We start from the raw sequence: 25091 nt of genomic DNA on the forward strand, positions 1-25091 counted from the left end.
GCATGTGTGTGATGTTTGTGTTATGCATATCCATGATGTTTGACTGTGTCATGCATGTGTGTGATATGTGCTTGTGTCTTGCATGTGCATAACGTTGGTCTGTGTCACGTGCGTTAGTAATGTTTGTCTGTGTTGTGTGTGTGATGTTTGTCTGTCATGCTTGTTTGTAATGGTTGTCTGTCATGCATGTGTGATGGTTGTCTGTGCATGTGTGATATGTACTTGTATCATGCGTGTAAATTGTGTCTGTGACATGCATGTTTGTAATGGTTATCTATCGTCTGGGTGATGTTTGTGATTAGATTAGATTAGATTACTTACAGTGCGGAAACAGGCCCTTCGGCCCAACAAGTCCACACCGCCCCGCCGAAGCGTAACCCACCCATACCCCTACATCTACATCTACCCCTTACCTAACACTACGGGCAATTTAGCATGGCCAATTCACCTGGCCGGCACATCTTTGGACTGTGGGAGGAAACCGGAGCACCCGGAGGAAACCCACGCAGACATGGGGAGAACGTGCAAACTCCACACAGTCAGTCGCCTGAGGCGGGAATTGAACCCGGGTCTCCGGCGCTGTGAGGCAGCAGTGCTAACCACTGTGCCACCGTGCCGCCCGTGTGCTTGTGTGATGTGTGCTTGTCATGTGTGTGTTATGTTTGTGTTGTGCATATGTTCAATATGTGTTTGTGTCATACATGTGTGTAATGTTTGTAACAACCATGTGTGAAATATGTATTTGTGTCATGTGTGTGCATGATGTGTGTTTGAGTCACAGGTATGTGAGATGCATGTGTTTTTCAAACTGCCTTGTTCTTGTGAATTCATCTAATGTGAATAAAGCCAGGATTCCCTCCTTATTCTTCATGTCACCGACTTGATACAGAAACTGTGAATGGTGACTGGTGAAGACACTCAAAGACAATGTTTGAATTAAAGGAACCTGTTAGAAGCCCCTGGGACAGAAAGGAATGTAATGTGCAGGATTGTCAGGGACTGTTCCTAAAGATAAAGAAGGTAAATGGCTTTGGGATGATGGAAGCTGAAGACTTTGATTTAAACATGTCATTTTTGCTCTATTTATTAAAACCCATTCAAGTACTGTGTGTTTTACGCAAATGTCAGAATTAAAAGAAATAAAGGTAATATACACAACCCCCAAGTCATTGCTGATGTTTACTCAAAGCCATGTTCTTTTACTCACCAGTGCCAGTTAATTTCTGGTTTTACAATGACCTCTGGTCTTTGGAGCGGATAGTTTTACCAGTTTCAATGTAGCTATGACTGTTGTTACCATTATAAGTACAGTATACCATTACCGGTGACAATCCCGTCAGTGCCATGTCCACTGTCTGAGTAATGAGGCTCAACAGCACAGGTAAACAGGGGCGGGGCAATAAATGCTCACCTCACCTTGAGATACCTGTATCCTGTGAAGGAATGAAAATAAATTCAACGATTCACTGCCCTTTTCCAGGTAACATCACCTTGCACGTGTGGTGTGGTCTGGTGGTTATGTGACTGAACTCGTAATCTAAAGGGCCAGGCTAATACTCCAGGGGCAAGGCAGCTGGTGGGATTTAAATTCAATGAGTAAAATATTTGGAATGCAAAGTTATTCTCCCATGGCAATGGCCATCAATTGTTGTTAAAAAATCATCTGGATCATTAATGTTCTTGAGAGAAGGAAATCTACCATCTTTATGCCATCTGTGCTAGCATGTGACTCCAGACCCACAGCAATGTGGTTGACTCTTAACTACCCTGTGAAATTGACAAGGAAGGAATGGGTAGCAAACTCAGTTTGGGATGAGCAACACACCAAAGAAAGAGTAAGGAAGAAATACACAGTGGTCAAGACTATTCCCCCTTTCTGATTTTAGATGTTATTGAAGAATTGGATGGTTACAGATAATGATTCAATAATTTCTTGGAGGATGGTTCAAGAACTGGAGTCATCATGGTCCAGCCATTTAGGGTGAGAGGGGAAAAGTTTAAAAGGACCTAAGGGGCAACTTTTCCATGCAAAGGGTGGTGCGTGTATGGAATGAGCTGCCTGAGGAAGTGGTGGAAGCTGGTAAAATTACAGCATTTAAAAGGCATCTGGATGGTACATGAATAGAAAGGTTTAAAGGGATATTAACCAAGTGCTGGCAAATGGGACTAGATTAGGTTAGGATATCTGGTCAGCATGGACGAGTTGGACTGAAAGGTCTGTTTCCATGCTGTACATCTGTATGACTCTATGACATGTGTCATATTGTCCAAATGGTTCTGCTCAGATAGGTTCTGAACTTTGCACACAACTTGTGACAAGCCAAATTAATGAAGAATTCTGCCAGCACCACAGTCAAGATATTCTGGGAAATGGAATATTGTTCCTCAAAGATGAAGACACCAGTATTGATGTCTTAACAAAAGGACCTATCCCCCTGTCCCCCAGATAAATGATTGGGTTGAGTTGTCTTTCTTTGTGGTTTCTAACCGGCCTCTATCTACACCATAACGAACATTCTGGTGAGGTTCATTTTCAGGTCAAAGCCCTTGTCCATTCTAACTGCTGTTGACACAGAGGGAGAGATTTTGATCTTTCAGACAGCTGCCATTGTTGTGCTCATTCTCTCCTCCTCCCCATAAACATCCCCACGCCCACCCCAAAACTGACCCTTCAACTCACCACGATATTAAGGAACGGCAGATGGTGCATCACAAGAAGCTTTAGCAGAATCAGTGAAGGAAAATGTGAGGGAACTCTTTCCAGGAAAGGGAGACATGGTCGAAGAGATCGCCGTGGTAAGGGAGACTGGAGAGGCCAGTCAGCCAGACTATCGTTCTGAAACTCTGCTGTCCTGGTGTCCACCATTAATGAGTCTAGGCTTAGTTTGGAGCTGGCCTCTTCTCTCCCCACACTCGTGGGGCTGGCTGCAGTTTCTGACCAATTCCTAACTAAAATGGCAATCAGGATCCTGCTCCCATTATTGAGCCTCGATTTCCAATTGCCCAAATCAGGTGGAATTCTGGATTCACAGAAATGGGTTGGGATAACTGGTTGGCATGGACAGGTTGGACCGAAGGGTCTGTTTCCGTGCTGTACATCTCTATAACTCTTTAACTCTATAAATGGGCCCCATTATAATGACCTCGCTTCAAGGGAGTTAACACCAGGGAAAGGTAACTCAAGTTTAACCTGAGAGAGAATGCCTCCCATTGGCTGATTGCTTATCTCCTTGTTTATTCACTCACGGAACGTGAGTGTCGCTGGCTGGGCCCAGCATTTGTTGCCAGTCTCTAGTTGCCCCTTGAGAAGGTGGTGGTGAGCTGCCCTCCTGAACAACTGTAATACGTGTGCTGTTGGTTGACCCACAATTCCAGGATTTTGACCCAGTGACAGTGAAGGAACGGCGATATATTTCCAAGTCAGAATGATAAGTGGCTTGGAGGGGAACTTGCAGGGGGTGGTGATCCATGTATTTGTTGCCATTGTCCTTTTCAATGAAAGTGGGAGTGGGTTTGGAAGGTAAATGAAAACAGAAATTACTGGAAAAGCTCAGCAGCTTGGAGAGAAATCAGGGTTAACGTTTTGGGTGCAGGGATCCTTCTTCAGAACTAGGTTTGGAAGGTGCTATATAATGATCATTGGTAACTTTTCCCTCTTCATCTCATTGACAGCAAACCATGTTTCTCCAACTTTCAGAAATGCTTCACCGATGACAGGCAAAAGAATTGGCCGGGGTTCTGACCTTGTAAATAACAGGCTATTGAGTGGCAGCTTCTCTGTCTCTTGTGTCCCATTACCTGTATATTGATGCTTCCTGACAGATAGGGCAAGAAAGCTCAGCACCCACAATGCCTAGAATGTTAAATGATGTCCTGACAGCAATTTCATCAATGCTACTCTTCCTGAAAACAGGCACAAATCTCTCAACTTGTTCCTCGTTGAAAAGTCACAGTGCTTCATTGCAGCAATATCAAGTTTGTTTTATTCACTCACAGGATGTGGGCCTCACTGGCTTATCCATGGTTTATTGCCCATGCCTAAATCTACATTCACTCCCGTCCACTGTCCTGTCACTCAGTAAAGGTGGGAGGAGCGATCAAATTGAACCCTGCTTGGCAGAAGCTGAAACTGAAACTGAAGGTTATCAATTAAGATCCCTCAGTTGAATTTGCTGCAGGAAGTCCAATTAATTCCAACTAATTTCCAAGCCGGCAATTGAGTCTTCCGTCTACAAGAAGTGGGGTCCTTTAAATATGCCAATCAAAGTCAGGTGGCATCATCACAAATGTAACTGTAATCCTGAACTCTGAATAGAGGTAAAGATAAACGATACAGGGGCCCAAAACAGAACAGAACATTTTGCAGGAAAAATATAAAATAATAATATAAAATATTATCGAATGGTGAGAGAGTACAGACCTTGGAAATGCAGAGGCATCTGGATGTCCTAGTGCATGAATCACAAGAGGTTAGAAAGCATGTACAGTAAGTAATTCGAAAGCTAACAGAATGTAACTGTTTATTGCAAGAAGCATTGAATACAAATGTAAAAGAGTTTATGTTTCAGTTTTACAGGTGAGATCACACCCCGAGTACTGTGTACATTATTGGTCTCCTTTTTCTAAGGAAGGGTGTATATGCTTGGGAAGCAGTTCAGAAAAGGTTTACCACACAATACCTGGAATAGATGGATGATCTTCTGTGGAATGGTTCGACAGGCTAGGCTTGTATTATAGTGTAGGATGTATAGCAATACCATGTACTTTAGGGTTTGGATTTTGAACTAGTGGAATGTGGGGTTATGTCAGTGTGTGTGAGGGCGTTTGATGATTAACTGGTCAGTCTTTCTGGAGCCTTCCTTTTACTTTAAACTAGTATGGGAGCGAGAGAGAGAGAGAGAGAGAGAGAGAGAGACAGTCCCAGGAATTATCATGGGAATTTGTTTGCATTGAGTGTTTTACAATTTACATTTTTGCCATAGAAGAAGTTTGACAAGCATTGAATGTCTTCAAGAAGGAGTTAGACATTGCTCTTAGGGTCATATGGATCAAAGGGAAGAGGAGAAAGCAGGAACAGGGGACTGAGTTGGGTGATCAGCCATGATGAGATTGAATAGCAGGACAGGCTTGAAGAGCCAAATGGCCTACTCCTGTACCTAATTTCAATGTTTCTCTGTCTCCATCCCTTCTTAACCAAGGAGACTGAAACTGTACACAGTATTCTAGGGAGACAGTCAGGAGTAATGAATGCACAGCATTTACAATCTCACAGAATAATATTTGACCAGCGATGATTGAAATGAAAAAGCAAACGTCTGAAAAAGTTGGGTTGATCTTAAATTATATTTGATTGATTTTTTTCTGATGCAAGAAAGCTATATGGATTATTAATGTTGCCTTTTCCTCTCACCTCTTTTCTGCTGATTTCAAAGATATTCAATTGACCGATCCACTGATCCCACAAGATTCTTCTTCATTGACATAGCATCCGGAGCTTTAATGATTGCAAAGCCATTGGACCGAGAGCAATTCTCATGGCATAACATCACAGTCCTGGCGATGGAAATGAGTATGTACCTGAGGATCACTCAATATTTGATTAAAATATTGCACAGCCCTTTTGTGTTAGCAGTTTGTGTTAATTCAGTTTGACTAGATATTGCAGTCATGATGCAACATGAATTAAAAGGAGCTGGGGGGGGACAAGGAAAATGTGCTCAGGTGCTGTGAGGCAGCAATTCAACCAAGTTCCCAAAGAGACTTTCAAACAGTCAACAGTTTAGATTTTATCTTATGTGTAGCGTTTAATAACATTTTGAAATGAAAAGGTTTGCCTTTTGATGAACGTCTTCACAATGAGGCTGCACTGAAGTGGAAAGCTGATGCATTCTCAGGGTCTGAGGATCAGTTAAGACTCCTTTGAATAAGGATATTATTATGCCCTACAGGGTCATTTAACAATATTCATTGCTTCGAAGTTATAAACCTGCTGTGCTTGAGCAAAGTTAGGGCAATCTAACCAGAGAGTGGTCCTGCAATGCCGGGGAAAGTACATCAGTAATTTAAGCACAAACCTTAGAATACCCCAAAAGATACATTAAGAAATATAAATCGGCTTGGAGTAATCATTGGTAAATTCTGCCCTTGTGTTGGCCTAAGCTAAAGACTCCACCTACAGAGAGTCAACAATTCTCTCACACCTATGCATAAGGCTATTCTGTTCAGCTTTAAAATGTGGTCGGGATTTGTTATGCCAACAATAGAGTGTGTCCTGGCTTCATCAATTATTTTTCGCATTATGGACTGGCGGAGCAAGGAAACCCCTGTCTGAACCAACACTGACAAATTCTGCACTCACAATTATCTGATGGTGTGTGGGAGAGTAGCCAGGAGATCACAATCAATGTCAGCATACAATGTGACAGCAGCCCCTGGAACTTGCTCTAATCTTCAATAAGATTGTGGTTGATCCACTAGGAGAAAGTGAGGACTGCAGATGCTGGAGATCAGAGCTGAAAATGTGTTGCTGGAAAAGTGCAGCAGGTCAGGCAGCATCCAAGGAGCAGGAGAATCGACGTTTCGGGCATAAGCCCTTCTTCAGGATAGCGCTGATTTCCTGAAGAAGGGCTCATGCCCGAAACATTGATTCTCCTGCTCCTTGGATGCTGCCTGACCTGCTGCGCTTTTCCAGCAACACATTTTCAGCTGTGGTTGATCTACCTCAACTCCTTTTTCATTGTCTCCCCATCTCCATCAATTTCTGAAGAAATCAAAAATCTGCCAATTTCAATCTGATGGGGCAGGCATACCTAAACCTCTCAGGGAGAGAATTCCCAAAATTCACAACTATTTGAAGAATGTCTTCGCATCTCAGTCTTAGATGTTTGGCCCCATAGTCTGATACTGTACACCTGTGTTTTTAATTCCCCAGCCAGGGAAAACATCTCAGAGTCTGGATGTAAGTTTGCTCGCTGAGCTGGAAGATTCATTTTAGTAGGTAACATCTTCAGTGAGCCTCCGGACGAAGCACTGCTCAGGTTTCCTGCTTTCTGTTTATATATTTGGAGTTCCTTGGGTTGGCAATGTCATTTCCTGTGGGCACATCATTTCCTATGGTAATGTCATTTCCTGTTCTTTTTCTCAGGGGGCGGTAAATGGGGTCCAAGTCAATGTGTTTATTGATAGAGTTCCGGTTGGAATGCCATGCTCCTAGGAATTCTTGTGCATGTCTGTGTTTGGCTTGTCCTAGGATGGATATGTTGTCCCAGTTAAAATGATGTCCTTCCTCATCCATATGTAAGGATACTAGTGAGAGAGGGTCATGTTGTTTTGTGGCTAGTTGATGTTCATGTATCCTGGTGGCTAGTTTTCTGCCTGTTTGTCCAATGTAGTGTTTGTTACAGTCCTTGCACGGTACTTTGTAAATGTCATTAGTTTTGCTTGTTGTCTGTATAGTTCATTAGCTGCTGTTTTATTGTGTTGGTGGGTTTGCGGGCTACCATTATGCCAAGGGGTCTGAGTAGTCTGGTAGTCATTTCTAAGATGTCTTTGATGTAGGTGAGAGTGGCTAGGGTTTCTGGACATGTTTTGTCTGCTTGTTTGAGTTTGTTGCTGAGAAATCGGCGGACTGTGTTCATTAGGTACCCATTCTTTTTGAATACACTGTATAGATGAATAGAAAGCAGGAAACATGAACAGTGCTTCATCCAGAGGCTCACTGAAGATGTTACCTAGTATGGTGACGAAATGTCTGAAAATGAACCTTCCAGCTCAGTGAGCAAACCTACATCCAGAACCTCAACCTGAGCTACAAATCTTCTCAAAATCTCGGAGTCTACCCTTCCCAATCCCTTCAGACTTGTGTATTTTTCCAGTCAGATCACTTCTTGTGGTTCTAAATTCCAAAGAATATAGGACCCAACATACTCAACTCTTCCTCAAAGGTCAACCCCAGAGTCTCTACCAATGAATCAGCTCCTTGGTCAATTAACAACGCCATGACAAGATTCCAATCCATACATAAAGCACTGGGGTGAAATCTGTAATACCAGCGTACTGATATCAATATTGTTTTTATTTTTATGAGAAATTAGTCAATCTGCAGTGACCCTGTGATTCAGTAATCTCAAATCCCACTCCAGGGATTTCAATGCACAAGTCTTACACACGATGCTTAAATCACAAACTGGCCATTTGACCCAACCAGACACTGCTGTTTCTCGTGCATCCGAGTTCTTCCTATCTTTCCACAACTAACTCTATCAGCAATAACCTTCTGTTCCCTTCTCCCTTTTGCCTCTCCTATGTACATCTATACTTTTTGTTTCAATCTTGAGATGGACAATCATGGACGTCAAATTACACAATGCGTATTGAACAAGTCGTCGTAGCTAAGGCATAGAGTTCAAGAGCAGGAAGGTTGCACTGGAACTGTGGAAAAGTTTGATTAGGACACAGCAGTTCTGGAATCCACATTATAGGAGGGATGTGACAGCATTGGAGAGGAGGCAGAGGAGGTTCACCAGGATGTTGCCTGGGATGGGAGCTTTAGTTATGAAGAAAGATTGCTTTCCTTGGAGCAGAGGGGACTGAGAGGACAATATGATTGAGCTGTGTAAAATTATGAGGGGCATAGATAGGGTAGACTGGAAGAAATCTTTTCCTTTGATGAAGGGATCAATGACCAGGCACATTGATTTAAGGGAAGGGGCAGGAGGTTTAGAGGGGAATGCAAGGGAACCTTCTTTTTACCCAGAGGGTGGGAATCTGAAACTCTCAGCCTGTAACAGTGTGAGGCAGAAACCCTCATAACAATTCAGCAAGTATTTAGATGTGCACTGAGATGCTGAGATATATAAGGGTAAGGGCCAAGTGCTGGAAAGTGGGATAGAATAGTTATTTTTGACCAGCGTGGACGTGATGGGGCCAAAGATTTTTTTTTGTACTGTAGACGTATGTAACTCTAGAACTTTAATTTATAATGAGGATAGAGACAATCACTAAAATAAAAGGAAAGTGTAAAATAATAAGTTTTTGCATTTGTGATCATTTCAACATGCAAATAATTCCAATTTGTTGAAAACTGTACATCTCCTTCATTTACAGAGAAAAAAAAACTTCTGCAATCTATAGCTTATATATAAGTCCATGAAACAAATGCTGCCAGGTGGAGTCCAAGACATTCTTTATTGCTGACATGGAATTAATACGTTCCTTGGAGCCTCTGTTGCAGTGAGCTCTACAATCTCACTGCTCCTTGAATAAAGGTATTTGTCCTGAATTCCTGCCTGGATTCCTTGATGGCTGTCCCACACTGTTGACCTCTAATCCAGACTGGCACTCCCCAGTGTGTTCTGTGGCAATGCTGCACCATCAGAGACATCAAGCCGAGATGCCAGCTGCCCTTGGCATTGTTCCGAAGACAAGCAGGGGATTTATCTCTGTTCATCTAATTAATAACTTTCCCTCAATCACATCACTGAGAAAGCAAACTATCTGATCCTGACCACCAGGCTATTTGTTAGAGTTTTCTCGTGTGTTAATGGCTACCTTGTTTCCCAACATTACATGTCAAAAATACTTAATGGGCTGCAATATGTTAGATAGTGAAAAGTGCTACATAAATGCACCTTTATTCCTTTCTTTAGGTCAGAATAAAGCTGATTTCAGTAAAGTGTGAAAGGGTTTGGTCATTTGTCAAATTGTTACAGGGCAGCTCAGAATGAGATGGCAGAGCAAAAACTCATGGATTAATATACATCTTTAGACGTAAGTGTCTAGCTTGTGCCAGCTCGATGTTGAGCACAGATAAAGTGAGCTGTCTGGATGGTGTCTGCTTCATTTCAGAGAACCCCACACAGATTGGGAGTGTTTCCGTCACAGTGAAAGTCCTCGATATTAACGACAACGCACCCGAGTTTGTGAAGGATCGTGAGGCCTATATCTGTGAAAATGCCAAACCGGGTCAGGTAAGGAAAAGTTGGGACTAGGCTCATTTCATCAAGATTCCCTATGAGATTCACAAGACAGCATCACACCCTGTTTAACTCCAATGAACTGACTAGCTGAAGCACGGTGAGGCGTTTTTATGGAGAGGATAAATTCTTGAATTTTTCTCTCCTGGTTCAAAAATCCTTTGCTCCTGAGAACCCATCTCCAGAAATTGTTCAGACATTCACAATTTTATAAAAGATGTTTTTCAAATGAACTGGCACATACCCCAGAGATGATAGAGAGCAGCTAATGCTCACTGGGGTGTATATTTAGGGCTGATTTTCTGGTGGATTTCAAAAACAAAGGGCTGATTTTCCCCAGTAAAGGCAATTTATCAAGAAGGGGAGAAAACACACTGGTGTTTGTATCATACTGTGAATTGTAAATAAAAAGTTGCAGAAGGTAGGCTGACTCCCTTTTCAGTAAACTTTGATAAGCAATAATACACACAGAGTCTTCCCATTCATATGTTCTTGCAGTTTCCTGATATATGTGGATTTTTGTTCCAAATATACAAATATGATGCTTGATTTTGTTTGCACAGTAGAAAAAACCTCTTTCTTTCCTCAGACTTGACCCAATTCCTTGGTGGCTCAAATGGATTCACTTTAGCATTTCTCCACTCAACCTCTTCAGGTTAATGACACTACTCCCTTTCTTCATTATCTTCAACTGTCAATTCACCTGAATTGAATTGAATTGAATTGAAGTTATTGTCACATGTACCAAGGCACAGTGAAAAACTTTGTCTTGTGAATAATACAGGCAGATCATAGAGTTAAATAGCATAGATAAGTAAATAATAGGTAAGCAGCGGCAAAAACAAAAACACAGGTACAGGCAAATGTTAAGAGTTTGTGAGTCCATTCAATATTCTAACAACAGTAGAGTAGAAATTGTTTCGAAACCGGCTGGTGAGTGTGTTCAGGCTTCTGTACCTTCTCCCTGATGGTAGAGGTTGTAGATAAATATTGCTAGGGTGGGATGGATCTTTGAGAATACTAGCGGCCTTTCCTTGACAGCGGGCCTAGTAGATGGATTCTATAAGATGGGAGGTTGGCCTTTGTGATTGTCTGGGTGCTCCTTCCATCACTCAATCCTGCAACACCTGGAGATTTGCATCTTGCTTGATAGTTTGCTCGAGAATCAAGTTAGAGACTTAATTCTGACTCTTCTGTGATTGGCAATCTATTTCCACTCAAATGCAAAGAAAATAGTTGTCAAGGCAATGGAAGGAGCCACGTATTTGTAGTGTTTCATTGCAGTAAGTGTGAATGGAGACTGCAGAAAGAATGAAGGACCCTGAGTTTCCATTGGCCTGTTATTTTAATTCTCCAGCATGCTATCACACTGACATCTCAGTGCTCAGCCTGCTGCGGTGTGGATTCGTCTGGTTGAGTGCAATTCTAACAATACTCACGAAGCTCAATCTCATCCAATGACACAGCAACTTATTTAACCACCGCCCCATCTACCAAACATTAAACATTCACTCCCTCCACACCGGGGCACAGTGGCAGCTCGATGTACCATCTGCAAGATATACTGCAGCAACTTGCAAGCCTCTTTCAACATTACCTTCCTATGTAGACAAGGGTAGAAGACATCAGGGAACATCACAGCCTGCATGCACGCTGTCAAACTGGTACAGGGCAACTCAGTGGTGCCTCACAGTGCCAGGGTCCCGGGTTCAATTTCCACCCTCAGGCGACTGTATGAAGTTTGCACATTCTCCTCATGACTGCGTGGGTTTCCTCTTGGTGCTCTGGTTTCCTCCCACAGTCCACAGATGTGCAGGTCAGGTGGATTGGCAATGCTAAATTGTCCACAGTGTCCAAGGATGTGCAAGCTAGGTGAATTGGCCATGGGAAATGCAGGGATGTGGGGAGAGGGTAGGGGAGTGGGTCTGGGTAGGATGCTCTTGAGAGGGCAAAAGTGAGGACTGCAGATGCTGGAGATTAGAGTCGAGAGTGTGATGTTGGAAAGGCACAGCAGGTCAGGCAGCATCCGAGGAGCAGGAGAGTCGACATTTCGGGCAAAAGCCCTTCATTAGGAATGATGTGCTTTTCCAGCACCAAACTCTTGACTGCTCTTCAGAGGGGCAGTGTGGACATGATGGGCCGAATGGCCTGCTTCCACCCTGCAGGGATTCTTCCTCTCCATGATTCTATGAAATCACATTCCAACCTGACTTAGACCTATATCATTGTTCCTTCATTGTCACTGAGTTAAAAGTCTGGAACTCCTTGCCTATTAACACTGTGGATGTCCCAATAGACCAAAAATGCAGCAGTTCAAGAAACCACTCACCTGTAGGCCTCTCCTGGGCAATTAGGGGTGGGCAGCAAATGCATCACTTTTCTAAAAAATGAGAAGCATGGTGTGAATTTTTTATTTACAGAAATATTTGTCCAAACCAATCCCTTGCTATTGACCAGAACAGATTACTGCCCTGTGCGTCCTGGCTATGAGGTGGTCGCTCGTTGCCGAATTGTTTGCTGTGTGTTTGCATCATCGTTTTTGTGCAAAGTGCACAGAAGCAGCTGCCGTTGACAACGGAATGACTTCTGTGAATCTGCTCCTTTTTCAACAGCTCATTCAGATGGTCAGTGCAGTGGACCTGGATAATCCTCAAGGAGGTCATCACTTCTACTACAGCTTAGCTCCTGAGGCAGCAAGCAACCCAAACTTCACTGTGCGTGACAATCAAGGTACAATTACACTTACCTCCATAGCTCCTTCACATCACACTGCAGTTTTTCCCCAGGGTCATCTATTTAGTTTGAAATTCACACTCAAGTGAAACACAAACAAAAAGATGTAAAGTTCCTTTTTGTATTCACTTCAGCTTTCTGTACGTGTCTTGGTTTATTCTTTGTGAGGAGGTGAAGAACTGTTTATTTGTAACAACACTTTGCTCATAATCTCTGAATATTTCAACAATAGGTATTCACAAATATGTATTTTTCTGGAACTGCAGAACAAATATTAACGGTTTCTAAAGAGTAATATGCTTTGGATGAAGTGAATGCTGAAAGAATTGTAATTTCCCTCAACAAAAGCAAACAAAGCAGTGCCCACCACAGAATCTTTTGTGGTATACCAAGCTCCATGATCGTTGTTATAATGCAGTGGTATCTCATCAACATGCTCAGTGTATCTCACATTGTTTTGTATTTTACAATCCATATTGTTTGCCAGTCACAATGTTGTTCAGCACACTTCAAATCAACGTCACTAACATCACTAATATTGCCAAAAGGAACCAAACATCTTGTAGTTTTTTTTAATGTAAGTAATCCAGGCTGTTTCAATTGTGAAATAAAACACATTTCTTTTTCACTCATGGGTCAAGGGGGTCTCTGATTAGGCCAACATTTACTGCTGAGCCCAAAATGCCCCAAGGGCAGTTAAAAATCAACCACGTTACTTTTGCTTTGGAATCACATGTTGGCCAATCTGGGTAAGGAAGGCAGATTTCCTTCTCTGAAAGATATTGGTGAACAAGGTGAGGTTTGTCATGACAATTAACAGTCATTAATATGGTCATCGTTATATAAGCTTTACTTGTAATTAATCCAAATTTGTACTGAATTCAAATGTTACCATTTTTCATGGTGGGATTCAAGCTCCATTCCCCAGAACGTTACCGTGGAATTCTGAGTGGCTAGTCCAGTGATGTTACCATGAAACTGTCTCTACATAGCCACAAAGCAATGGATAAACAGCTAAAAAAGGAGTTCTTAAAATCAAACAGAAAGACTTGCATTCCACTTTATGATCTCAGGAGATATCAAAGTGAGTTACTGTCAATGGAGTGTAGCCACTGTTGTACTGTTGGAAATGTGGCACCCAATTTACACACAGCAATCTCCCACCAACAGGAAGGTGATAATGTCCAGGTCACTTGCTGCAGCATTGTTGATTGAATGATAAATGTTGACCAGGATCTCAACAAAAAAACTCCACTGGTCTTCAAAACAGTGCCATGGGATCATTTCAAGGGGCCCATGAAATATAATGTGCAATGTGTTTGCATTTTTACCATGTGTACATGAGGACACTCATAGTCAGCTGGATTGCACTCTGCAAAATGCACAAACATATATATTAATTTGTCAATGGTAAGTGGCATGTTGCCAGAGAGAGAAATAGCACTGTCAACAAGGTAAGTGCTTTAAGCCAATACTACTAATCTTCCACTGAGACACCAGTCTGGAGTATCGGTGGGCTCTGGGTGTCTGTACATTGATTCTCCCCAAGGCTGCTTGCACCTTCTCACTAAATCAAAGCTCTTCAATATCATTTTATTAACATCTGTACATGGTACGTTCTTAACAGGGTTACTGTTTCAAATCCAATCACTCTTCTTCAAAACTGCTTTGAAGAAATCATAATGGAATTGAAATGTTAACTCTGTTTCTCTCTCTGCAGATGGTGCTAAACCTGCTGAATACCGCCAGCATTTTCTGTTTTTATTTTAAATTTCCAGCAGCTGCAGTATTTTGATTTCATATGGAGGCCTGATCGAATGTTAGCAACTTGCTGTCTAGCAAGATATTGCTGTCACACTCACCCTAACCCCAACCCCTATTTCTCCCACTGAGCAATCACAACAACGTGCAAGGCTCAATATGGGGGTCAGAGTGAGAAAGTATTTGGGAAGCACTGAAAGAGAGGCTTTGGTATTAGTTGATATTTGCACAGGAGCTGGACTCAACATTGTCACAAGCTAGGTTACAGCTTCCAGCTTGTATTTTCTCAATAATGGCATAGGGAGGCTAGTCTTCATATGATCTTGCCTGGCACAAGTCAACTCAAGGTTGCTGCTCCCAGATGGGGTCTCATTGGGGGATCAGGAAGCTGAAACCAGAAAAGCAGCTGAGGTTGGGGAATCAGAGCTCCAGCCAGTGACTCCAAAGCACTGGAATTCTGCAGAAGCAGAGACTTCAGTCAATGTATATACATTAAACTTACACAATAGCTTTTCATGACCCTGTTAGCTAATTTGATCATACTCATCTTCTGCATGGTTCTCTGTAAACTAGTTTTAATAGTTTAACCCAAATACAACCCTATAGGCTCTGCTAGCAGAAGAACATGTGAATTAACCCTAACCCAATCCCAGGGAGCTACCCATCATATCCTTATTCTTGGTTGCAGCTTTAGGATGACCTGGGTCCTGGTAATAACCTCACACTTAACTCTCATTTTAACTCTCACTGGCAGATTCCAGTTCCTGCATTCTATCATAAGTGGTAATAAGTACCTTGCAGTTCAGATTTGCATTAACACATGTATTTGCAGTTGATGAGTCCACCACAGATTTATATTTAATTTATTGTAGTATTTTAAAACTAAGACTTACAGTTTTCCCACTAGCTTTCTCTCAAAGCATTTCACAATCATTCATTCAATGTGTACATTTTGCAGAGGTTTGATAAAGTGCTGTGTGACTGCAGTTCTTCTCCTTGCTTCGATGTGCAGATTATTCTGTGGCCCCATGTACACAACTAGCGGGTGACACATTTTAAAAAATTTAGGTGTGTTTTGCCTACCTATTGACATTGAAGGTCAAAGTTCACTTAAGAAATTGAGGCAGTTCTGAAAGAGAGTTACCCTGGACTCAAACTGTTAACTCTGTTTTTCTCTCCACAGATGCTGCCAGACTTGCTGAGTTTCTTCAGCATTGTCTATGTTTGTTTCAGATGTTCACCATCCGCAGCCTTTATTTTAAGTAATTTAGCAGTTTATGGCTAACATACAGGGGGACATCAGACCATAAGGGTATAAGAAATAGGAGCATAGTAGGCTATTCAGCTTCTCAAGCTTGTCCATCATTCTATAAAGATTATGACTGATATGTTCCTGACTTCAACTCCTCTTCCTTGCCAGATCCCCGTAGCACTCAATTCCTCAATATTTCAAAAATCTATGCACCTTCTCACTAGATACTGATAGTAATCTACCCTCCGTAACGAGGTGGGATAGCAAACTTCAGACATTCACCATCCTCTGGGACAATAAATTCTCATTTTAAATGAGTGTCCCCTAATTTCAGATTCTCCCACACACAGTGGACACATCTTCTTAACATTTACGCTGTGTTCCCCTCAGATTCTTGTACAGGGGTCTCAGATTTACAAACACCTGACTTACAAACATGATCCCGTACAGGGGTGTAATTTTAAAGATCCAACATAGAAACAGTTCTCTATTTACAAGCAGCTGTTTTATATTGTCCTGCATGTGTCCCAACTTGTGTATGAATTAACTTGCAAATAGACTCAAGAACAGAACACATTCGCAGCCCTGAATCTGCTTCTCATGCCTATCATCGTTTCTTAAATATGGGAACCAAAACCACACAGTATTGCAGATGCAGCCTCACCAGCAAAACTGTACAGTAGGAGCAAGACTTCCCATTTTTAAATTCCTGCCCATTAGCATGACAGGCCATTTGGCTTTCTAATTACTTGCTGAACTTGAATGCTCACATTTTGAATTTCATGCACAAGAACACCCAGATCCTTTTGTGTGTGTTGTTTTGAGTCTCTCTCCATTTAAATAATAGTTTGCCTTTTGATTCATCTTGCCAATGACCTCTCCCCTTATTCCACTGAACTCTATCTGCCAACTTGATACCCATTTATTCAAATTATCCATATCGCCTTGTTGATTCCTTATGTCCTCATCATAACATGCCCTCCCATCTATTTTGTACAATCATCAAATTTAGATACATTACACTCTACCCCTTCTTCCAAGTCATTAACATAGATAGTAAGCACTTGAGATCCTGGGACTGATCCGTGTGGCACTCCACAAGTTATATCTTTCCAAACTGAATAAAACCATTAATCTTGACTCCCTGTCTTGTGTGTTAACAACCCTCAATCCATGCTAATACATGATTCCAGTATTGGGAGCTCCTATCTTGTGTAATTTACCTGATACTTTATCCAATGCCCTCTGGAAGCCCAAATAGGCCACATCAATCTGTTCTACATTATTGATTATCCTTATGATAGCCTCAAAACATGCCAGCAAATTGATCAAATATCATTTCCCTTTCACAAAACCATATTGACTCTGATTGCATTAAGTTTTTTTTTCTAAGTGTTCTGCTACTTTTTCCTTATTAGTAGATTCTGACATTTTTCCAACAACAGGTGTAAGGCTAACTGACCTACAGTTTCCTGCTTTCAGTCTGCCTCCCTTCTTGAATAGGGGTGTCATAAACAGCTTTCCAATCTGCATGGAATCCTCCCAGCGAGTTCTGGAATATTTCAATCAGTAGCTCCACTATCTCTGCAGCCACTGCCTTTAAAAGCCTTGGATACAGGCCATTGGGTCCTCGTGACTTGTGTGTCTTCAGCCTCAATAGTTTGTCAAATATGTTGACCCTCATGAAAGAAACTGTTACAATGCAAAATCAGCACCCCAGCTGTTATATTTGCAATGTTAACAGTATCCTCCACTATGAAGACCAATGAAAAATATTAGTGTAAATTAACTGGCATTTCCCTGTTTCCCATGATCAATTCCTCATTGCATCCTCTAAAACTCCCATATTTTTGCGACTTCCTTTTTAAATAGCCACAGAAGTTCTTGCTGCTTGTTCTTATCTCTTGTTAATTTACTTTACTGATCACATTTTTCCCTCTTTATTAGACTTTAGTCATCCTCTGCTGGTCATCTCCTCTGCCCTGAAGCTCTTCAACCAAGTACTGAAACAGACCCGCAACCACAGCCACATCTGCTTCCTACCCTCCCCCACCTTCCTCTCTGACTTATCACCTTCATCCCCGCCCCCATCCACCCATTGTACTCTTTACTACCTTCTCCCCAGCCCCACCCCCTCCCATTTACCTCTCCACCTTGGGTGCTCCTTGCCTTTAGTCCTGATGAAGGGCTTTTGCCTGAAACATTGATTTTCCTGCTCCTCGGATGCTGCCTGGTCTACTGTGCTTTTCCAGCACCACTCTAATCTAGACTATAAAATAATTGCTAATCCTTTGGTTTACCATCAGTTTGCACTGCCTTAGTTTGTGATTGAATACTTGCTTTGACTATCTTTGATAGCCATGGGTTATTCTCACTGAGTCCTTTTTCCTGATCAGAATAACTTGTTGCTGACTATTATGAAATACTTGCTGAAATGTCTGCTATTTTTTATCCGCTAATTTTTCCCATAGTCGGTTTTCTCAATTCACTGTAGACAATGTCTTCTTCATTCCTCTGTAACTGCCTTTATTTAAGTTAAGGACACTGGTTTGAGACTCGAGGTGCTCTCCCTCAAACTGAATTTGAAATTCTGCCATGTTGTGATCACTACCCCCTAGAGGATCCTTAACCATGAGGTATCTTATTAATTCCACCTCAGTACACATTACTGAATCTAAAATTAGAATTAGAATTAGGTTCGATTGTGACATGTACTCAAGTACGGAATTATAGGAGTACAGTGAAAGATATCCAATGTCGCCACACACAATACTATCTTAGATACAAAGTACCTAGGTACAAATCTTAGCTTCTAAAATAGATTAGGTATGAAAATAGAGAAATGAAGAAAAAAGCTAAAAGTTCTACATTACAGTTCTTCATAATATAACTCAAGGAAGTAACGTTAAAAGATAAATATTACTGTCCTTCTATAGCTTGCAGTCGGTCCATGCTAGGGGCTTTCCACCATGCTGGGCCTACCCCAACCGGGATCACAAGGTGCTGACCGCACCAGACCCCAGTCCACTGACCGCCAGCTGCCCTGCTCCGAGACCCCAGTCCATCGGCCATTCTGTTCCACTCTAATCTGGGATCACTGACCACTGACCATCCCACTCCACTCCAGGCCCCCTGACCAACCCACTCCACTCCAGGCCCACTGACCATCCCACTCCACTCCAGACCCACTGACCATCCCACTCCACTCCGGGCCCACTGACCAACCCACTCCACTCTGGGCCCACTGACCAACCCACTCCACTCCGGGCCCACTGACCAACCCACTCCACTCTGGGCCCACTGACCGTCTCACTCCATTCAATACCCACTGACCGTCTCACTCCACTCCGGGCCCACTGACCAACCTAATCCCCTCCGGGCCCACTGACCAACCCATTCCACACCGGGCCCACTGACCAACCCACTCCACTCCGGGCCCACTGACCAACCTAATCCCCTCCGGGCCCACTGACCAACCCACTCCACTCCGGGCCCACTGACCGTCTCACTCCATTCCATACCCACTGACCGTCTCACTCCACTCCGGGCCCACTGACCAACCTAATCCCCTCCGGGCCCACTGACCAACCCACTCCACTCTGGACCCACTGACCATCCTCCTTCACTCTGGACCCACTGACCAACCTAATCCACTCCAGACCCACTGACCATCCCCCTTCACTCTGGACCCACTGACCAACCCACTCCACTCCGATCCCACTGACCATCTCACCCCATTCCATGCCCACTGACCATCCCACTCCACTCCAGACCCACTGACCATTCCAGTCCACTCTGGGCTCACTGACCATCCCACTCCATTCCAGGCCCACTGACCATCCCACTCCACTCCAGGCCCACTGACCATCCCACTCCACTCCAGACCCACTGACCACCCACACCACTCCGGATCCACTGACCAACCCACTCCACTCCGGACCCACTGACCATCCCCCTTCACTCTGGACCCACTGACCAACCTAATCCACTCCGGACCCACTGACCATCCCCCTTCACTCTGGACCACTGACCAACCCACTCCACTCCGATCCCACTGACCATCTCACCCCATTCCATGCCCACTGACCATCTCACTCCACTCTGGGCCCACTGACCGTCCCACTCCATTCCAGGCCCACTGACCATCCCACTCCACTCTGGGCCCACTGACCATCCCACTCCATTCCATGCCCACTGACCATCCCACTCCACTCTGGGCCCACTGACCATCTCAATCCAGTCCAGGCCCACTGACCAACCCATTCCACTCCAGGCCCACTGACCATCCCAGTCCACTCTGGTCCCACTGACTGTCTCACTCTGGGCCACTGACCATTCCACTCCACTCCGGACCCACTGCCCAACCCAGTCCACTCTGCACCCATTGACTGTCTCACTCCATTCCGTGCCCACTGACCATCCCACTCCACTCTGGGTCAACTGACCATCTCACCATACTCCAGGTCAACTGACCATCTCACTCCACTACCGGCCCACTGCCCAACCCACTCCACTCCAGGCCCACTGACCGTCTCACTCCATTCCGTGCCCACTAACCATCTCACTCCACTCCAGACCCACTGACCATCACACTCCACTCCGGGCCCACTGACCATCCCCCTTCACTCTGGGCCCACTGACCAACCCACTCCACTCCAGGCTCACTGACCATCCCACTCCACTCCGGACCCACTGACCAACCCACTCCACTCCAGACCCACTGACCAACCCATTCCATTCTGGGCCCACTGACCATCCCACTCCACTCTGGACTCACTGACCAACCCACTCCACTCTGATCCCACTGACCATCCCATTCCATTCTGGGCCCACTGACCATCCCCCTTCACTCTGGGCCCACTGACCAACCCACTCCACTCCAGACCCACTGACCATCCCACTCCATTCTGGGCCCCTGACCATCCCCCTTCACTCTGGGCCCACTGACCAACTCACTCCACTCCAGACCCACTGACCATCCCCCTTCACTCTGGCCCACTGACCATCCCCCTTCACTCTGGGCCCACTGACCATCCCACTCCACTCTGGGCCCACTGACCAACCCACTCCACTCTGGACCCACTGACCAACCCACTCCACTCTGATCCCACTGACCATCCCCCTTCACTCTGGCCCACTGACCATCCCCCTTCACTCTGGGCCCACTGACCATCCCCCTTCACTCTGGGCCCACTGACCAACCCACTCCACTCTGGACCCACTGACCAACCCACTCCACTCTGATCCCACTGACCATCCCCCTTCACTCTGGGCCCACTGACCATCCCCCTTCACTCTGGACCCCCTGACCAACCCACTCCACTCTGATCCCACTGACCATCTCACCCCATTCCATGCCCAATGATCATCTCACTCCACTCCGGTCCCACTGACCGTCTCACTCCACTCCAGGCTCACTGACCATGCTGCTGTGGCCTGCTGGGAAGTACTGCTCTCAGAAACAATCCCTGATGCTCTTTGAACAAATTTGGCTTCCATGATATCCCTACCTAGCTGATTTGTCCATTAAATATGCTAATTAAAATCACTCATAGCTAGTTTTTTGCCCTTCACACACAACTTCGTAATTTCTCTGTTTGTACTTTGTCATTATACATCTGGTAACTCTTCAGAAGCCTATAGAGAACTTCCACCTATAGCTGCTTTCCCTTGCTATTCTTTATTTACAGTTGATTCTACATCAGGATCTATTGTAACTTTACCGCCACTCCCATAACACTGATTCTGTCCTTTATTCACAAAGCCACCCCACCATCTTCTCCTTTCTGCCTGTTTTTCCAGAATTAACCTTGAATATTGTGTTTGCTATCTTGGTTACCCTGCAGCAATGTCTTTATAATGGCTATCAAGTCATATTCAATTGTTTCTTTTTCTCTTCTACATTTAGCCAATCAGCCTTAAGCTTTGACTTTTTACTATTATTATTTATTCTGTTTCCAATTTCTGCTGCACGCTTCTGCTTATATTTTCTGCTCCCTCCTGATTATCAATTCATCTCTTCACTATCCTGCACTCTGGCTCTCTTGTTTCTTTTTGATTTTTTAAGCTTCCCTTTAATTGGAGTATCCACCACCATCCCCCCACCCTACCCTGACTAATTAACAACCCTAGTTATTATACAATTCACCAGGACTCTGGGCCCATGGTTCATATGAGGCCCGTCCCAACGGAACAGTCCCCTCATTCCTTAGGCTTCACTAATATCCTTTAGGCAGGGAAAATTTGGTTCCAGACCCACAGCAATAGGGTTGACTTGTAAATGCCCTCGGAAATGGCCAAACAGGCTGCTGACTGCTACAAAATGTGGCAGAAGGTGGACCAGCTCACATTAGAAGGGCTGATGCCCGAAACGTCGATTCTCCTGCTCCTTGGATGCTGCCTGACCTGCTGCGCTTTTCCAGCAACACATTTTTCAGCTCTGATCTCCAGCATCTGCAGTCCTCACTTTCTCCCAGCTCGCATTGGCCAAGATGTTGGAAACAATAAGTGCACACAGTCGTGCCAACTCTACAATGTATGTGATGTGATAGAATATTCTTGCCTGGACATGTGTAGATGAACACTTAAAAAAAAATGCAACGCTATCTAGTCAAAGCAGCCTGCTTTTTTGATAGCCCATCCATCCCCTTTGACCTTCACTTTCCTCATCATCAATGCAGAGTAGCAGCAGTATGTACCATCTACAAGATGTACTGTAACAACTCAGCACTGCTCCTTAGACAGCACCTGCCAAACCCATAACCTCTTGCAGCTGGAAGGACAAGGGCAGCAGACACATGGGAACATCACCACCTGCAAGTTCCTCTCCCTCTCCAAGCCGTTCACCATCCTGATTTGGAAATATGCCATCATTGCTTCAGTGTCACTGGGTCAAAATCCTGGAATTCCCTCCCTCATGGCATACCCAACATCGCATACTGCAGTAATTCAAGAAGTCACCTCACCTCCACCTTCTCTGGGACAGTTAGGAATGGGCAATACATGCTCCTCAAACAAAAGTCTTTATTTAAGATCCTCAGCAACCGCAGTATTTTAATAGATGTTTGACTCATAACTGTACCCTGAGCCAATCACTTAGTTGTATAGGGACGGTGATTAAATCCTGGCCTTGTCTGTGACACCCACATCCCATGGATGAATAAAAAGAAAAGCCACTTTGCCAACACTGCATTTTGTAAATCAAATTGAAGCCTGTTTTGTGCTATGTTTGATCCTTTTAGACAATACTGCCTGGATTCTGACCAGAAGAGCTGGGTTCAAACACCAGGAGCAGGGAACCTATTACCTGCCCATTCTCATCGCTGACTCTGGTCTTCCAATGCAAAGCAGCACCAGCACTCTGACGATCAGAGTGTGCGGCTGTGATCCCGATGGGAATGTTCGTTCCTGTAGTGTCGAGGCCTACAGTCTTCCCATCAGCCTGAGCAGAGGAGCACTTATCGCCATTCTCGGATGTATCTTCATCATGCTGGGTAAGCGAATGACTTTAAACATCGACGTTAGATTGGCCCAAAAGGGTCAGTGACAGGCATTTCAGTTGACATTTGCAACTCCACAAATGGCAGTTGATGCCAGCTCACATGGAACATAGGAAGGGTGGAGACTGTTCAGCCCATCGAGCCCTGCTGTTCTAGGTCATGATGTGGAGATGCTGGTGTTGGACTGGGATCGACAAATTTAAAAATCACACAACACCAGGTTATAGTCCAACAGATTTATTTGGAAGCACTAGCTTTTGGAGCACTTCTCCATAGAGTGATTGGCAACCACCTGATGAAGGAGCAATGCTCTGGAAGCTAGTGCTTCCAAATAAATCTGTTGGACTATAACCTGGCGTTGTGTGATTCTTAACCTCATTCTAGATCATAGCTGATCAATTAGTTATTGTTATCAAAATGAATTAGAGCACGTCAGCTAAAGGTGAATGTATACTTCCTTACCACCCAAGACAAGCTAGAAGATAGGAGTGTTTGTTAAATGTCTTTTCACCCACCCCAATCCTTCCTCCCATTTTGATTTGATTGAAGCCCAGTTAATGGCTACTTTAGCACCTCACACACCCCTCCTGGAATATATTACCTGGAAATGTGGTGGAGGCAGATTCAACTGAACCATTCAATGGGACATTGGATCACTGTTTGTATAGAAATGTGTGCAGGGCTATGAGGAGAAGGCAGGAGATTGGCACTGGGGAATAGAATCTCTGCAGGCATGATGGACCGAATGGCCTCCTTCTTCCCCAATGCTGTGATTGTGTGGTTCATGCTATTTTACTAAGCACCTCCCTGCCCCATTCCCCAAAGCAGGGAGATACTTACATAAGCAGGTAGTCTGCATGGGTTAGTGATCACTGGCGCCCCATGCCTGTCAGCGATGCCTCTCCAAGGCCATACTCAGACCCTCCCCACCCTTCATCACCAACCCCCGCGCCCCCCCAACCCTCCCACAAACAACTCACTTGGGCCTGCAGCTCACAACCTGCCAATAGCCTCAGTCAGGCCTCTCCTCTTTCTCAGGACTGTCTGCAGTGCCATCCGTGACCAGCACTCCAGCTTGGCGCTGCTGAGACTGTAGAGCTACTGGCCAATGAGACTGACCACTAGCTCTCCATAATGGGCCCTCGTCTCCCAAGGGGGAGGGAATCTCCCCCTGAGCCAATTCAGGGCCGGTCATTGATAAAATGGCTACAAGGCATTTTGGCGGGTGGGCTCCTGAGCACAAGGTGGGGATGGAGATGGTGATCCTTGTGTCCTCAGTAAAATCCAGCCCATGAAGCTGGGACATGGATCAGCCATGATCTCATTAAGTGATGGAACAGATTCAAGGGACTGAATGGTCTCCCTCAGTTCCCATGCACCTATTAACCTGTTCCATGGAACACTCTTCTAAAGTCAGCCTTGAGGTGTCAACCTTTATTTGTTCCTTAACGTCATGGCTCAGCAGAAACATACGAATTGTTCCAGCAGACTGAGAGTTGAGTGAAGTTCACAATATGCTGATGAACAGCGAAGGCCAAACTTAGGGAGGTGTGCTCCTGGTGGGGATTTATCTGGGGGGGGGGGTGTACAATCCATAAGACCATCAAGACATCGGAGTAGAAATTAGGCCATTCAGCCCATCTGGTCTGATCCACCATTGAATCGTGGCTAATAGGTTTCTCAACACCATTCTTCCACTTTCTCCCTGTAACCTTTGTTCCCCTTGATACTCAAGAACCTATCTCAGTCTTAAATATATTCAATGACCCTTCCACACCCTTCTGTGGCAGTGAATTATATGGATTCACCACTCTCTAGCTGAAGAAGTTTCTCCTTATCTCCATTCGAAAACGTCTGCCCTTTACTTTAAGG

The 25091-nt window shown here is 44.3% G+C and overlaps 1 protein-coding gene across 4 annotated transcripts in view; it reads left to right on the top strand.

Moving 5' to 3' along the window:
* Window positions 1–25091, top strand: part of LOC140464832 (cadherin-20-like) — a 160796-nt gene that overhangs the window by 129654 nt on the left and 6051 nt on the right. For 3 of the 4 annotated variants that reach the window (XM_072560337.1, XM_072560339.1, XM_072560340.1), the window contains 4 exons: window positions 5433–5569; window positions 9847–9968; window positions 12587–12704; window positions 22962–23213. In XM_072560337.1, coding sequence (XP_072416438.1) covers window positions 5433–5569; window positions 9847–9968; window positions 12587–12704; window positions 22962–23213 — 629 coding nt within the window. Of the gene's footprint in view, window positions 1–5432; window positions 5570–9846; window positions 9969–10620; window positions 10630–12586; window positions 12705–22961; window positions 23214–25091 lie in introns of those variants that run through there. The other variant, XM_072560341.1, reaches the window with a different exon arrangement.

Source organism: Chiloscyllium punctatum, chromosome 41 (genome assembly GCF_047496795.1).
Source record: "Chiloscyllium punctatum isolate Juve2018m chromosome 41, sChiPun1.3, whole genome shotgun sequence".
Classification (NCBI taxonomy): Eukaryota; Metazoa; Chordata; class Chondrichthyes; order Orectolobiformes; family Hemiscylliidae; genus Chiloscyllium; species Chiloscyllium punctatum.